The 17940-nt window shown below is 33.8% G+C and overlaps 1 protein-coding gene across 1 annotated transcript in view; it reads right to left on the bottom strand.

Moving 5' to 3' along the window:
* Positions 1-17940, bottom strand: part of CEP290 (centrosomal protein 290) — a 97703-nt gene that overhangs the window by 75883 nt on the left and 3880 nt on the right. The window contains exons 7-18 of the mRNA XM_045293067.1: positions 16936-17079; positions 13820-13873; positions 12924-13076; positions 12390-12572; positions 11336-11425; positions 8904-9026; positions 7519-7642; positions 4630-4802; positions 3767-3929; positions 1344-1444; positions 1183-1270; positions 198-310 (exon numbers count right to left, since the gene is read on the bottom strand). Of these exons, the coding sequence (XP_045149002.1) occupies positions 198-310; positions 1183-1270; positions 1344-1444; positions 3767-3929; positions 4630-4802; positions 7519-7642; positions 8904-9026; positions 11336-11425; positions 12390-12572; positions 12924-13076; positions 13820-13873; positions 16936-17079 (1509 nt within the window). The remainder of the gene's footprint in view (positions 1-197; positions 311-1182; positions 1271-1343; positions 1445-3766; positions 3930-4629; positions 4803-7518; positions 7643-8903; positions 9027-11335; positions 11426-12389; positions 12573-12923; positions 13077-13819; positions 13874-16935; positions 17080-17940) is intronic.

Here is a 17940-nt window from a genome sequence, read left to right as displayed (position 1 = left end):
AATCTGCATTCAGAGTAAATAATGTGTCATTAATCTTTGGATTAGCAGGTTATTTAAATAAAGCAAACATTTAAATATATATTTATATAATAACTATCTATGAAAGCAATATTAAAAATGAGATGGGGAGAAAATAAAAGTATTGATAGTAGTTTATTTATTTATTCTATTTATCATAGCAATAATTTACTGTTTACCTTGGACTGAGCTTCATGAATATTTTTGAGGCTCATAAAGTCTAATTTTCTTTCTCCCATTCCCTTCTCTAGAAAAAGGTTTACATCTACGTTCAGGTCCTCAACTGGTAATCCTATTTAAGAAAATCAACCAATTAAAAACAAAAAGAACATAAATATAACTCTTCTACAACTTTAATAGTTTATAATTCTTTAAAACTTAAACCAAGCTAACAAAAGAACAAATGTAGACTGTTTTAAAAGCCTTGATCCACATGGTAGCCAATTATTACAACCTTTTAATCTATTTCATCTTTAATAAGTTATTCATAATATTAGAAACTAATTTGAATAGTCAAATGGCATGTACAAGAAAGTGCACAAGAATTATAAATATGAGTAAGCTGAGGAATATACTAATACATTGTAAAGACTCACCTCTCTACAAGTATTTAAATATACTGCATAGATTTAATGCTAAAACAAAGAGTATGTTTTAAAATTTCTGCATATTTCACTTACAGAAAGTATAATACATATTATAAAAAGCTAACCAATTTCTATATTTACACCAAGTAAGATAAACAAAAAATATACTAGTTTTTATTCAATAAGACATTACTTTCACTTAGTAAACACTAATTTCTAAAAAAAATTCTTGATGGACAGTCTTAGGGAAATTTAAAATATTTAAAAATATAGTATAAATTTCTATATATATTACTAAATTTCATCATTACTAATCAAAATACATCAGTCAGGGTTGCCTAGATATTTATGAAAAATATAAGGTGAATTTTTCAGAAGTTTACAAGTATAACATACGTTTTTTACTCTTTTGGACTCAGAATTGGACTCAAAGATCCTCATCAGGCCATCATTTCAATCATTGACCTCCTAGCAGAAGCGCAGTAGCATAGCAAAAACATTTCTACCATCCAGGACTTTTAGACTAAACAACTCATCTTTGAATGACGCTTCCAAAGTCTGGGATAAACGAGTATACCTAAAGTTGCAGCTCTTTTTCCTCTTTCTTGAGCCATTAGACGGATTTTTTTTTTCAGGTCAAGCCTTTCTTCCTCTAGACTTTCAATCTGCAAAGCATGGACATATTAGCATTCTTCCCTGGTTTAAGAACAGAAATAGCCTTTTTATCACAGTACTTGCCTCTTTTAACAGAATCTGGTTTTCAGCTCTGTACTGTTGCTGTTTTAAGCTTTTGCTATTTCTAAATTCAGTTAAATCAATCATTGTCTTCGGTTCAAGGCCTAAAATTTAAAGTAATATAGTGAAAATCTTTACCAACATTAATGTAATCATAATTTAAAAAAACTAAATGCTATGAAAAAAAATGAGTCAGCATCCTTGAAGAATGAAGTACTTTTGGTACAGTTTTTTTCCAGTTATTTGAATTGAACCAATGAGTTTAAATGTTATAATTATTAAAGTAATTCTTGACAAAATGTATCAAGATCTACCTTCTCTGCATCATGTTGTATGCACTGACATTGAGTTAATGCTAGCTTGCAGCAAGCCTATCGGGCAGGATAAGCCTGTCCCTGTGAGTTTCCAAGAGTGTCACTCTTTACGAGAGTAGAAAGCCCAGTCTTTCTCCCACAGAGCACCTAGTGGTTTCAAACTGCCGACCTTGTTGTTAGAAGCCCAAGGCTTAACCATTACACCACCAGGTAGGTCTTCTCAGGCTGTACTGTAACTACTTTAATGTATTAATAATGGAAACTATCAAGTAAAACAACCCTAGGTTTAAATTGTACATCAATTATTAACTAAATAATACAGATAAGAGTATTAATTTTTTTCTACAGCTTACTATAGGAGTATAATAAAATTAACCTAAATCAAGTATTTAGTTAAATTGGTGGCATTCACTACTTATTATGGATATTAATTATCAAGTGTATTATTGCTACTTGTCAGATACTCCTAGTAACTTGCTGTTATTAAGTATCTATGTTCTGAATACTAGATATTGATATTGTCTAAAGCAGTGGTTCTCAACCTGGGGGTCGAATGACCCTTTCAGAGGGGTCACCCAATTCATAACAGTAGAAAAATTAGAGTTATGAAGTAGCAACAAAAATAATTTTATGGTTGGGGGGGGTCACTACAACATGAACTGTATTAAAGCATCGCGGCATTAAGAAGGTTGAGAACCACTGGTCTAAAACGATTATAAATAATGACTTACAGACTGTCAAACACAGGACATCTAGTATTTGTTATAGTTATCTAAATAGCTCATAAGTTACTATATTAAGCCTTACTTGAGGTCCTGACGCACTACATCGATGCTTTTTATAAGAAATCACATATATATTTTGCTTTCCTCCAAAAATGTGAAAGGCAAACCCACTGCCAACAAGATGATTCTGGCTCATATAGAATTTTTGAGGCTGTAAGTCTTTACAGGAACAAACACACTCATCTTTCTCTAGAGAAGCACCTGCTGTGTTTGAACTGGTAATGTGTTTAATAATCCAATGCTTACCAGCCTGTGTCCCCAGGAATCCTGCTGTATAAGGTTTCCAACACAATAAAGCTCTCTGAAAACAGACAGCCTCACCTTTCTCCAACAGAGCAGCTGGTGGGTTTGAATCATGGACTTTGAGGTTATCAATGCCATGCTTACCTGACAGTACCACCAGGGCGCCTTGTTTCTGAAGCGCAGGTTTTCCCGAATTTATTTACCCCATCATTCTCCACTTTTCAGAAAAACAAAAAAACTATTCACTAGCCCCTGTCTATTAAAAACTCTTGTATGATAATCTATAATCCAGGATAAAGTATAGATATTTGCTTTTGCTATTGCTCTGGATGCTACCAGAGTCACTCAGGGGTGGAATTGCCCACTTTGGGAAACAGTGCTCTAGAGAATAGTTATTGTTACAGATAGTCATTTTTATTCTAAGAAAGCATTACCTGATATTAGCAAGTATAATGAAATCAATATTTAGATCCTTTTATAAAGTAATCTAGATTGAACTGTATTAACAGAGCATCCATACATACCTAAAAGACTTCTTAGAATCAATGATAAACTCAAAATATTCAGCCAGAATAAAACTTAAGCAGTTTAAATTGTAAAATCCAAGCACTTGAAAGTCTGAGGAACCCTTAATCAATGTTTCTAAATGTTTACCTAAATTCATCTGAAATAAGAATATATCACAAACCAACACGAGTCATAGAAAGGTCACATTCATTGAAAGAAAAAAGGGTAACTTCTAATATGCTACCAAAATTGTACGCTTTACATTTTTAAGTAATCATTTAATACTATTTTTGAGACAGTGGGTTGATAAGGGAGCTTTGAGGAGTCTAAGAGGTGTCATCGATGACTGCAGTAGATCGAGAATTGTATAAAACCACTGCTTGGGGCCAAACATAATGCCCCAAACACCAAACCCCAAAACACTTTAATCAGAGCAGCTCCACTTTGACTTGTTTTAAATGGTTTTACGTAGGCATGCATGTGAAAAAATGTACTCAGGTATTTTTGTTTTTAAGAAAACAAGCAAAAATATTTGCAAATCAGATCCAGCAAGTTACATATCTCAAAGATGGCTTACCTAAACGTTCTCTAAGTGCCTCGTTTTCATCAAGGAAATCATTGATCTTCAACTCCAGCTTATTGATTTCCTTTATCAATACTTCAATTTCTTGATCTCTTATTTTAATTTGATTTTTACCATTCTTTATTTCAATAACAGCATCTTCTAAACCATATATCCCCTGAAAAATGCCCAATCTAATTTAAATATACTATGATTTATTTAAACACATTGATAAAACTCAGGAATTTATTCTCTTATTAAGTATGCAATGCAATGCACGTATATCTAAGCTTCATATCACTAAAGAGTAATTTTACTCTGCTTTTGTAAAAGAAACCCAGAAATAATGATGGAAAGAAGTAAAACTTCCTAGAGCAGAGTCTTAATGACAAAGAGATTCAGAAATATTACATATAGAATACTTAACAAAATATAGAACAGGTATATTCTATCAACAGAACGTGCAAGTCATTAATTAACTGACTTAGTTATAATCAAACTAAGAAAATATTTTTTAAATACAAAGTAATGCTGTGTTGACACAGTAGATTATAAAATTATCCCTGTCATCATTCTTATCAAATGAGTCAGTAGTGTCACACCTACATGGTGGCTGACTGGCACAGATTTCAAAGTATCTAATCCTGCAACTTCCACAAAGCTGATTATCTAAGGAGGAAATGCTTGGCTCAAACTGGTATGAAATGTCCTGTCAAAAAGTAAATACTGCTCACGAATTTGAGTAGTATAAAGTATCCCTTCACCAAAAGACACTTAAGGAATGTTCTAGTACAGTACGCAGTAAATGGCAGAGTATTCTACTTGTGAGTGACAAGAATGATTCTAAAGTGCTTGACTGAAAAGATAAAAATACATACCGATTCATAATCTTTTAATCGCTTCAGAGACTCAACAAGTTCTTTATCCTTTTCCCTAGCATCAGCCTCGGCCAACTCAGCAGTTCTCTCAGCCTCTTGAGTTTTCACTTCTAAACTTTTTAGTTTTGATTGAATTTTCATATAATGAGACTCTCGAGAAAGTGTTGAAGCACCTACAAGGTGTACAGTCCAAAACCGTGAATAAATTATGCTGCCTCATCACAGCACTGTAAGTCAGTGGTTCTAACTTTGAAATGTTACAGCCTTAAAACGTCCCTTTCATATGATGATTTCTGTATTTGAAAAATACGAGTTTTATGTTAGTTCCACTAAGACAGGTGATTGTTGTTAGGTGTTGTTGAGCCATTCTGTCGCATAGGACACGAGGGTCAGAACAGTGCCCAGCCCTGCGTCATCCTCACTTGTGACGCTTGGGCCCACTGCGACCAGGCCACTGACATCGCCAAGGCACTTTCGCTTTCGCACGGACCCGCTGCTGTCATAAGCAGCATATCTTTTCTCGACCCTCTACTTTAATAAGATGTCCTTTCCCAGGGACTGGTGGCTCCTGATAACACATCTATTTCATTTTCGACACCTTTCAATTTTCTGAGATTCCTATTTCGTTATTCCACATTTCGATTATTAATGGATGCTTACAGATGTTTCCTCTCATTTTGAGTTGGGCTCCATCAGCAAAGAAAGGTCCCACAAGTTTTATTCCACCATGTTATTAATGTCAACTCCACGTTAGGAGGTGGCTCTTCCCTAGTCACATTTGGGGTGTCTTACAAACTGAGGGGCACTGTATCTGACAATGCTCTGCTGCCTTTCATGTTTTCAGTGGCTCATCCCTCAGAAGTGGACAGCCTATTATTCCTTCTTCATTGCCTGTTCTTAGTCTAGATGCTCTGATGAGACCTGTTCATCAGGGGAGACCCTGCTGGTATTGGAAATATCAATGGCACAGCGATCCGGAACACGCAAGCCACCACACCATGACAAACAAGTGATAGAAGACTGTTTATAGAGTTTAAGAAATTCTTCTTAGCTGAAGGGTTTTAGTTGTAAAACACTGTTTTATGAAGAATAACCTGTGGGGCAGAGACTGCTAGCGGTCTGCACTATACAACTTCTCTTTTGTCCACTGTAATGGAAAAAACAATTTTTAGGTAAACATATGGGCACTTAAAATAAAGATCGAATGTCCAATTCCACTCCAGCAGCTTAGGTGTGGCCAAATGAGTTTGGCCAATGGGATCTAAATGGAAATGTCATGAATGAACTTTCCGAGATTGTTTTTAACGTTTCTGTCATTCTTTTCCCTTGCCTCTTTTGTTAGTGCAAATACGGACGTGCAAGTTAAAGCTCAAACTGTGCTCTTGCACGAGATGGAAACCGCATGCTGAGATGGGCAAAGGTTGCTACAAACCTGATTTGTGTAGCTGCTGTACTAACCCTGAACTAAATGCATCAGCTTTGCTTATATTAATAAAAGTATAACATCAATATTTGTTCCTCAACAGTAAATTTCTAAATTGTTTAAACTGCTATTGTGTGTGATAATTCTCTCACTTGTATTTAAACTTAAATCCTGACAATAGCTAAAAACAATGCCTGTATTTTCTTACCAAATGATTAACAGATCACAATATAATGTTTCTCACTATAAAACATATTGACACACATCATTCACAGGCTTATCCACAATAAACATCAACTGGGTCAGACTGACTTGAGGGCAGTAAGTCTGATTCTTTAAAATATATGTTATAAATCTATGGAACGTTTTGGTATTTCTGCCAAAAAGAAGGTGTTTTCCTTCTTTTCCTACTTAGAGACACTGGTCTTCAGATATGATAACTTATAACACAGCAGATATGATAACTCACTCTCACCTTTTGTAAGTTTTATTCAAATATTGCAGTGATTTTGCCTCAGTATCTAAAGTGTCACCTCGCTCTCTAGCAGCACCACTACCACTATACTCCCACACTCATTACATACACTCACTTGCTTTTTCTCTTTTACATCTCATTTTTTATCCTCAGGAATTATAAGACACATATTCACGAGTTTATTAATTATCTGCATTGCTGCTACATTGTTCAACATTTTATTTTGTTGCATTCTTTTCTAATAATAAGGAAAAAAATACCAGCAACCATGTCATCATTTTAAATTTATCTCATACAACCAATCAGATAATACAGGGCTGTGTAATTTTCAAGAGAAGAAAATGATAGAAAATATGGCCTTCATTAATAAATGTAAACATTAGTAATACTTACAGGAGCCATGGCAGCAGAAAGGCTAAGCACTTGGCTAATAAACTAAAGGAGGCACATTTGAATTCACCTGGGTGCTCCATGGGAGAAAGACCCAGTAATCTGCTTCTGTAAAGATTGATTGTTGCTTTTGTAAAGTGACATCAAAAATTTTCAATTCAGTGATCCCCAGGTCACAGATTAGAATCGCTTCACAGGGTTTCCAAGGCTCCAAACTGACTGCGAGCAGTTCATCAGGCCTGCAGTGGCACTGGGTGGGTACAACCCCTGACTTTTTGGTTCCAGCCTAGCACTTAGCTGTCACGCCTCCAGGGCTCCTATAGTAAAGACTACAACCAGAAAACCCTACAGGGCAGTTTCCTGTCTCAACGAGCTGTGTCAACACATGACGTGTTGAAATTAACTAGATGATACACCACAACAACAGAACATATAAAGTAAATAAAAAATCCTGTATCTGTATTTTGAATATAAAATAAAATTAAGAAAGCTCAATTTTATATCTTTTGACAAGCTTTTATTTTTTAAATACATTTTCAGATACTTCTTTAATACATAGCATGGAAAATAATTATATATACTTAATAAAATGTTGAATTACCTTTGTTTCTTTGGAGTTCAGTTTTTAAATCTTCAATAACATAAGTATTTCTTTCCATTTCTGTTGTATATTGTTCTACTTGTTCAGTAAGCAACTTAATTTGACTATCTCGCTCCTGTATGCCCTGCAAGAGATTTTGAAATATCACACATATTAGTCCTTCATGGATATTCATGAGTTTTAAAATGCAAAGAAAAAGGTTGTCTTCTTTTTCAATAGGTAGCAGAATATATTTTTTGAGAGACATAAATACACTTTCTACTGTTTTGTATCCCTTAACTACCCTAGATAATATGAGCTACATGACAGGTATTCTAATATTTAAAGATGAGTATAATAGGTAATACAGTACTCTAAAAAACAGGAATTCTAGAATCCTATTATCTTTGGCTTCTTTTGATTCTGTAAATATTATTCCTTATCACCCATTCAATCCCATCCTTGTACTCTTTTGTGTCTTGGTGTGCCTCCTTGTCTTTTTACTAAATTTAATCTTTCCCCTCCCGGTACTTTATTTAAAAATACCATTCCCTGCAGTATTATTCCTCAAATACTTCCTAAATTTCCTTTTATTTTCTTGTACTATAACTTGAGAGTACAGATGAGGAAAGTGTGATTGCACTCTCAAAATAAAAGTATAACTTGGTATAAATTATAACCAAATTGCCATGATATTTCACATTTACAGGGTATGTCAACATTGATCAGGACAGTCAGGGTATAGTAATCCTTAGTAAGAGTATGAAAATATTTAATTGACTGCCCCTAAAAAAATGTGTGTCTTGTCTGTAACAAAATAAGAAACGACGAAATAATTTGATTCCTTCTTCACACTCTGCTGCTAGTTGGTTCTGACTCCCAGAGCCCTGTATGTCGTTTCTGAGGCTATAAATCCTTATATGCGCAGTCTCACCTTTCGCCCACAGCACAACTGTTGGGTTCCAATCACAGACTGCAGTTAGCAGTCCAACCATTAACTGCTTGCACTACCACAGCTACTTACTCTAAAATTAACTCTAAAATTTTCTTGGGATTGAATAGTGCAAAAATTTTCAAAACATCATTCTGTAATAAAACAAAAAAAACAACCCCCAAACTATTATACTAGTGCTTGGTGAAAGTTCTCAACCACTAATCAAAGGGTCAGCGGTTCAAAGTTGCTGGCTGTTCTGCGTTCTGCTCTTGTAAAGATTATGGCCTTGGAAGCCCTGTGGCGTAGTTCCACTTTGGCCTATAGGTGACTATGAGTTGGATCTACTTGATGGCAGTGGGGATAATGCAAGTCACTTAATTGGGTCCAGGTGAATTAATAAAACGTAGTTCGGAGTTCATGGTCAACTCTGATAAAACTGACAGATGAATCAAATTTGGGCATTGTTTTTTACCTGTTGTAGAGCCATAACATTACTTTTGTCAGCATCAAGTTGGGCATTTTTAAGTTTTTCCCTCAAATTATGTAACATTTGCTGATATTCAATAATTTCGTCATCTTTAGAAGATAAAATTAACTAGAAATAAACAAAACAATGTGTTACACAAAATGAAATGCAATGAACATGTATTCCTCATTTATGGTGAATACTCTAATTCAAGAAGGCTTCCAAAAGCTCACCAAAAAATGGAACTTTTCCACAAACTTTCTGAAGCAGATTGCAATGAAATACAAAAAATAGAATCCTTTGAAATAAGAAAGTGACAGAAACTTTAATCTTTCAAATTTGTTCCTTCGATACTTACCATCTAAAGTTGAGTAAAAAACATTTAAAAAATAGATGACAAAAATTTTTGCTTTTTAAGAATTCAATCATTAAATAATCTCTTGCTTTCAAAACTAGTTACAAACAAGAAGTTATGACTACTTCTATACAATTACAAAAGGTTTTATACAATTTATGTTTATGAAGAAAACATTAAAATGCCACTGGGAGGGAAAATATATATTTTGAATAAATAGAAAGGCATATTAGTTTATTAGACAGAAGTACTAAATCTTACAAAGATATCAATTTGACTTAAGTTAATCTGTAAATGTAGTACACATTCAATCAAAGAATAAGTAGATTTTAAAATGTAGGCTGCTTTTAAAGAATTTGGCTAGGTGTTTCTAAAATCCACATAAAAGACTCAAAGAAAAGCCTAAAACCTGAGAATAGCATTTAAAGATATTTAAACATATAATAATTAATCTAAGTTTGCATGTCAAAAATATAGAAGATAGTCCAGATATAATATCAACTCAATACAAATTATGTACATATGAAATAAAAATTAAAAGATGACATATTCACTAAGGGTATTTTATAATTGGGTAGTAATTGGGTAGTAATTTATAATTGGGTAGTATCCTATCCTACTGTATCTCTTTTCACACCCTACACCAAATGAATTATATACATTATAGAAATTTAAATGGTAAGGATGAAACCAGATCATACTATAAGAAAATATAAGAAAGTGACTTAAATTCTGAAGCTTTTCTAGTTATGGCATAAGGGCCAAAAACCATTAATAAAGAATAAGTTTAATCACACATTATAAAAAGATATAGCCCACACACAAAAGAATAGCAGTCAAATGAATCATGGAAGGAATATATTTGTAGTATATCTTATAATTATATGTATAACTATTTATCTTACATATCAACTAAGAAAAATTACACAAACACTTAAAAAGAACAACATAATACTCTATACATTAATATACCTATATACTCATGTATAAGCGGAGCTTTTCAACACATTTTTATGTAGTTTTTATAGTAAAATTAGGTGTCATGGCTGATATCCGGGTTGGCTTATACTCGAGTATATATGGTAAAATAATTTTACAAGATATATAATCCTTTTTAAAGAAAGTGCAGAAGAACAATTTAAATTGGTATCATTCCCCTCCAAAAAAAAAAATCATAGTAAGTACAGCTCTTTATACCAAGGGTGAGCAAACTAAGGTCAGAAGGTCAATCCAATGTGTGAACTAATTTTACAAAATATTACTGGAAACCAGCCTGTTGTCTCGAGCTGCTTTTAAAGAAGAGTTGAAACAGGTCACCTGGACCAGATAGCCCATAAGTCTAAAATACTTACTGAGTTTTTACAAAAACATTTGTCAGGCCTTTATTCATTCTATAAGCTTTTTTCTTTTGCTATTATTTTTGTTTTAAGTTACCAGTTATCTATATATGCTTCCCATTTGATAACCAATTTCAAGTACCCAACAAAACTGTTAGGAATTCAAGTGGAAATGATGACTGTGACAGTCTTAGTTTTTAAAAAGTCAGTAGTACATTCACCATTATCTGAGAAGATTTTTTCAAAATCATTTTCCAAAGCACATCGCCCTCATAATCCCAGCTTCTGCTACAGCGGAAAGGACAGCGATGAGTGCATTCTGAAAAGGCTTTCCAAATGACTCTGATAAACCTCCTCTCTTACTCTCATTCCCAACGAATACCGACAGTTTCATGAATTTGACATGGCAAGTCGAGTCAGAAAAACCTAAATTACGCCTCGAACCAATATAACTAATCTATACAACTGTGAATCATGTAAAGTACATACATGCATTTTATGTAGAATTCTCTATTTCAGATGAAAATGGTATTTTCATTCTAGACATCAAAACTTTAAATTCTTCCAAGTGTAAATATGTTAAAGGATTAAATATGGTATTTTCCTAGCTAAATCTAAACTAAAATTTTAAAATTCTAATAAAAGAATGTCAAAAACTAACATAAGCTCTTTAAAGAAAACTAAGACTAAAAAACTTAAATCTAACGACAAAATGATGAAGCCATAATATAGATTAATAAAAGCACCTTCCATTCTTCTACTTTGGCATTGACAGCTACCATGACTGGATCATCTTCTTCATTTTTGGCTTTCAAATGTTCTGTGAGCTCCTGCACCTAAAAGGTAATATTTAGTTCAAGAATTGCTGCAAATTAATACAATAAACTGATTATGAATATATTTTCACATACACATTAGCCCATAATGCCCCGCCATAGATTGAATTCTGAGTCACAGAGACCACGTACAACAGAGCAGACCTGACCCTCAGGGTTGACAAGACTATGAATTGCTAAAAGAGCAGCTAGACTCATCTTTCTCCTATGACACATATAAATTACATACTCATATTTATTACTCGAGTAGTCCTGTAATGAGAGACCCTGGTGGTAAAGCAATTAATTTTCATTGGCTTTGCTGCCAATTAAAATATCTGCATGTCAAACCCACGTCATTCCATGAGAGGACTATGTGGCCATTTGCTTCCATAAAGATTACATCTTGGAAACCTTTCAAGGAAATTCCACCCTGTCCCACCGGGTTCGGGTAAGCAGGAATCAATTCAAGGGCAATAGATTGTTTATGTCTGCAGTAAGAGATAATAAATAATGGTTTCTACATAATTAGAATTGCAGAAGGATTTTTCACTATTAGAGAATTATATTGTAAAACAATACTCTATTTTTAAAGTTTAAATCTATGTAAATAATGAGTCGTTTATTGGATTCCATTACTTTTATGGTGAATTCATTTTAAGGTATAAACATAATGGCCCACACGGCTTCCAAGTCTGTCTAATAAAAAGTTGCTATAATTACTAGATTTACAGGATTGCTGTCTCCATACTGTATTAATTCAAGTAGCATCGATGTAGCCTAGTTGAGAGGAATTACAGGCTTTGTGAGGGAATTACAAAAGCACATTTGGACAAATCTAACAGCATGGCAACATGTCTAAAGACACAAAAATTAATAATCTAAAAAGTTATTCTAGCTTCAAATACACAGTCATGAGACTGTATAAAATCTGGGCAAATAAATAAAATCTCTGTAAATAAACTATTTCAACAGTAATTCTTACTTGAAGCCGATAATGTTCATTGTCTTTTTTTAACTGATCGATAATAGTATCTGTTTGGTGTACGACAGCTTTCATTCTATTATATTCATCGGTCATCTTTTCCATTTCCTGTACAGACTCTTCTAGATTTTTCCTCATTTCTTGATTCTGAAGTTCAATTTTCTCATTAGCTTCTGTTAAAGTCTAAGAAAGTTAAAGATTCTGTTTGAAAAGTATTTTAAGAGTATAATACTTAAATTAAATAGAGTCATGGTGCCAATTATAGTTAGGAGAATTCTTTATCTACCTTTGGTGTCAATTAGTATTGACTGAATAAATCTAACAACATTTCATGCAAGAATCTCAATTATTTTCAAACAGTGACAGCAAGCACATATAAAAATAATGACCAAAGAATTGAAAAGTCAAAGATGTCATTTATTTCATATTTTATAAATATATAGCTATAGAAGACTACTGAAGAAATCAATTTGGGTTAAAATACAGATTTATATTATAACTACAACCATTACTTTGAACTTTTATCAATTTTACCTGAATTTCATCCAGATATTGCACAAGTTCAAAATTTTTTTTAGATAACTGTGACCTATAGTCACTGTCTTCTCCTCTTCTTGATAAAAGTGTTTCTTTCTGTGAATCTATTTGTTTCTGATAGTCAACAATATCCTGACGAAGTTGCTCATTCTGTAGGTAAACCAAACGTCACTTTTTATTAAGAAATATCAAAGTAGCAAGATAATCTCCTCTAAACAGTGGGTTTCAAAGTTATCTTCAAATTCTCAACATTTTATCGCCCATAAAGCCTTACCTTTTGCTTTAGACGTTTGTTCTCCAGAAAGTGACAGGAAAATGGTAATTAGAAATGAGAAAGGCAACACAGAATTAAATAATATAAGACTAAAGAAAGCAAAAAAGAGAAATTTTAAAAGACTAAGATATATTACTTTATGTAATCAAAGAAAATAAGAATAACTAAAAGGCAAATCAAAGAACATTTTGATTATGTAAAATGAAAGATTAGGATAAACAATGAGCAAATATTATTTGGCTCTGAAAAGCCAAATAATCTAAGTTCATAAGATTGGATAATAAATAGAAAAATTTTTAAAATGCTGGAAAGAGTAAGAGAAATAGGAAAGAAATTCAATCACATATTCAACTAAAAACTAACTAGAAAAGAATAATTTGCACATAAAACAGAAAGCAAGAGTTACCTATATAATCTAAAAGATTAATGTTGTAATTACTAGTCTCAATTCTTAATATGTTTTCCATATTCCTGAGATAAAGTCATATCATAAAATCAGCCCATAAAAAAATCATACGATTCAGTTCTAGTTTAACAATATAAATTTAAAAATATATTTTAAATTATGTAGATATGGTATTTTAATTACACCACAACAACTAAAAATTGTTTTACCAACCTCTCTTCTTAATTTGCTGTTTTCATTTTCTGCCTCCTCATTCCGAAGAGCCAACTAGAAATAAAATAAATAAATAAAAGTTAACACCAGTTCAACAGAAAGCCAGGATTTTAGGTTATCAATTTGACTTTTAAATTCTAATAAACACAGAATGCTCAGCTAAGCATCTTTGTATCTATTTAAAACATGATTAATGAGCCAAAAATTTTTGACAACTACTTAAGAATTAGAAATGATCAAATAAAATGGGCTTAAAATTAGTTTTTTTAATTTTAAGGCTATAGAAACAAAACAATTAAAATATTTAAATCTGAAAACAGCAGCTTTCTGTCCGATATCCTACTTCACTATTCTTCTATGTCAAGCTTATATTACTTTATCTAATTAATCAGTATTTATAAATGCAAAGCAGTATCCTAGAACTCAAAAATAAATGAGGCAAAATCAGACTGCCCTAGATTGATATCCCTTTTGTACCAAGTCCTAGTACAATGTGAACACTCATTTGCTGCCTTTAATTCAGTTTCCTCGTTTTATGTTAAAAAACCACACACACATAAACTAAACCAAACTCACTGCCATCTAGTCAATTCCAAGTCACAGACACCTATGAGACAGGATAGAGCGTGTAAATTCCTAATCCTCAACATGCTTTGGTATCCTCACTGGGGCCTCTGAATCAGCATAATCATAACTGAAATAAAAATCTCAAACATTTCCAAACTCATCCGGGGCTCACTCTTAACGAAGGGCACTATCTACTTCTCCAGTGACCCAACTCAGGAAGTTGGTGCACTCAATTCCCCACGCTCTTCTTATTATCAGTAAATCTCTACATCCAATTCTATCGATAGCTCTGAAACGTGTCTATGTCTCTTAAATCTCTCGTTACTTTCATTAGGCCATCACAAATATTTGCTTAAATTAGTAGAAATGTATCCTTATCTTCCCAGCCACGGTCTTGGCTACCTTCAATCCATTCTTTACAAAGCAAACTTTTAAAGTACAGATCTGATCACAACATCAGAGTTTCAAAATCCTTCTTTGGTTTCTTTTAGGAAAAGGACCAAATCCTCTGAAATTGGCGTTTTTTCAGCTCTCCAAAGAATGCTCAATTGGAAGGCAGTACTGTGTAGTACTTAAGAGCACAGACAACTGTGTCTAACAGTCTGGAGCTAAGTCCTGGTTGTGTCGCTTATGTTTGAGCTGTGGAACTGAAGGCAATATATTACCTTTTCTATATCATAAATTTCTGTTATATGGTTATTTACTATTTATTACCCTCTATTTCTGAGATACAATGAACAAACTAAGAGTAGCAGGATGTAATAAAACGGCAACCTTCTAAAGTACAAGAGAGGTAAAATAAACTTCTAATCATCAGGGGTGAGCAAGTACTACAATCAGGTACCAAATTTTGTATCAAGGTTACTGACAACTGAGCCAAAATATAAAACATATTATGTTCTAATAGGAAATTTACCAGAAAATCCAATTTTTCCTCAAGCTGAATTTAAATGACTCAAACAAATTATTTTATAAGGTACATAAAATTGACTAAGAGATCATCTGAACTGTTGCTGTTGTTAGGTGCCATCGAGTCGGTTCTTCCCCTTAGCAACCTTATGATAAGATAATGAAACACGGCCTGGTGTTGTCTTCATAAAGGTTCCTATGTCTGAGCCCACTGTTGCAGCTCTGTCTCAATTCAAACTTGTCCAGGTGCTTACTTTTTTGCTGCCCCTCCACTTTACCAAGTATGATGCCCTCTCCAAAGACTGATGATCTCCTGATAATACGTCCAAAGCGCTTACAATAAAGTCTCACCGTCCTTGCCTCTAAGGAAATTCTAGCTGTGTGTCTTCCAAGGCAGATTAGTTTATCCTTTAAGCAGTTGTTTTAATACTCTTCTCTGGGACTACAATTAAAATGCATCAATACTTCTTTGGTCTTAATTATTCAATGTCCAACTTCACATATACATGATGCCACTGCAAATGCCATGGCTTACGTCAAGTACACCTTAGTCTTTAAAATAACAGCCTTGCTCTTCAATACTATAAAGAGGTCTTGTACAGCAGATTTACCCAATGCAACACATCGTTAATCTCTTGACTACTGCTTCCATGAGCACTGATTGTGGATCCAACCAAGACAAAATCCTTGACAACTTCAACCTTTTCTCCATTATCATGATGGTACCTATTGATCCAGGTGTGAGAATTTGGGTCTTCCTTACATTGAGTTTTAATCCATACTGAAAACTGAAATCCTTGATCTTCATCAGCAAGTATTTCAAGTCCTCCTCATTTTCAGCAAGCAAGGTGGTATCATCTGCATATCACCATTGTTAATAAGCCTTCTTCCAATCCTGATACCACATTCTTCTACACAGAATCTAGCTTCTCTGATGATTTGCTCAGCATACAGACTGCACAGATATAGTGAGAGTATACAACACTGATGCACACCTTTCCTGATTTTAAGCCATGCAGAATGTAAAAGATGCTTACATAAAAAATGAAAAAATTCATGATGTTAAATATGAATCAATTTATAAAATGCTTGACATCAACTAAACTTTTCAAAAATCCACATATAATAAAAAGCACACCTAAAAACAAGGAATGTAACTTATTATGGAACACACTATGAAAAGATCTACTATTAAATAAAAATATTAATATACCTTTTTGCCCCCAAATAACCTCTTGCTTATGAATGTAACTAATTTCTTAAGACGAACATATCAATAATCAAAAGGACAACATCAGTTTTAGATACACCATCATAAGTGTTGGGATCAATTCCATGGTAATGAGTTTGATCCCCCTTTTTTGGCAGGGGTGGGGAGTGGGGGTTCATCCTAAAGTTTGTTGAAATATGTCCATCCCAATATAATCAAATGACTTCCAAGTCATATTCACCAGAAGTACCTATTCTACTGTTTTAAAGATGTAATGATAAAACGTGATATAAAACCTCAGAAGTAAGTATAGATCATCCCTCAGATTCAGCAAACATACATGCGTACATACGTACAACCATTATCATTACATAATTGGGCATCGTTAGATAACTTAAACCTTGAAAGTTGTTCAAACACTATGCCTTACTTGTTCATTGACTTTCTTCTCTTTCTCTAATTCCTTTTCCATGTCCTCTAACTCTCTGTCTTTTTGTTCCGATTGCTTTTCAAGCTCGCGGATCTCATCTCGCAGAAAGCGAGTGTCCCGGCCACCTCCAGACTGCTGTGCCATCTAAGTGCAACGAAGCAAAGTGAGCTTCATCCTACTTGGAAGTTCATGTGAAGCACTAACAATCAAGAAACGACCTTGGCTTTAAAATGTTATTCTATTTTAATAGCAAATACTTAAAATGATATTAACCTAAGGAACATTTTTAAAAATCCAATTCTTCCCTTGGTTCAAAGGCAGACAATACCTTAATTTTCCCCCCACGAAGCACCGAGAGCCAGAATAATCAGTTCCCAATTACTCAGACTCTATTTAGCCACAGAGTCACAAAGACCACACTAAGTAGCAAAGGAATACTTACAATGGCTTCAAAAAGTTCTAATTTCACTTTCCACAAACGTTTTGAAGCCCCTTCATGATGCAATGAAATATGCTTTCCTCAATCTTAAATCTCTGAAGCCAAGCTACATACACCAAAGCCTCTGGTGATATTTTCAGCTTGGACTTTTCTCCACCACCCACAACTACCTTTACACCAGGATTATTTTGACCAGTGCTATTCAATAGAACCTTCTGAAATAATACGCATGTGCTCTGTGCTGTGTTCAGTAGAGCAGTCACTAGCTGTACTTGACACTTGTGGTAAAACTGATGAACTGAATTCTTAATTTTAATTAACATAAACATAAATAACCACAATGGTTAGTACTATTATAATGGATAGCTCATTTTATTTGTTTATCTAAACCAGTGCTTCTTAACCTGTGGGTTGCAATCCCTTTGGGGGTCGAACGACCCTTTCACAGGAGTCGCCTAAGACCATCGGAAAACTGGTCTCAGGAATCAGACACCGCTCCTCTATCCATCTCAAGGAGGGTCCGCCCACATGCAGATATGCCCACAAAGGAGTACCCAGCTCGAAGA

This window comes from Echinops telfairi, unplaced genomic scaffold (genome assembly GCF_000313985.2).
Source record: "Echinops telfairi isolate 266 unplaced genomic scaffold, ASM31398v2 ScPeMD7_2;HRSCAF=8, whole genome shotgun sequence".
Classification (NCBI taxonomy): domain Eukaryota; kingdom Metazoa; phylum Chordata; class Mammalia; order Afrosoricida; family Tenrecidae; genus Echinops; species Echinops telfairi.
Note: the sequence above shows the minus strand (reverse complement) of the source record. Positions and strands in the feature narration are given on the sequence as shown.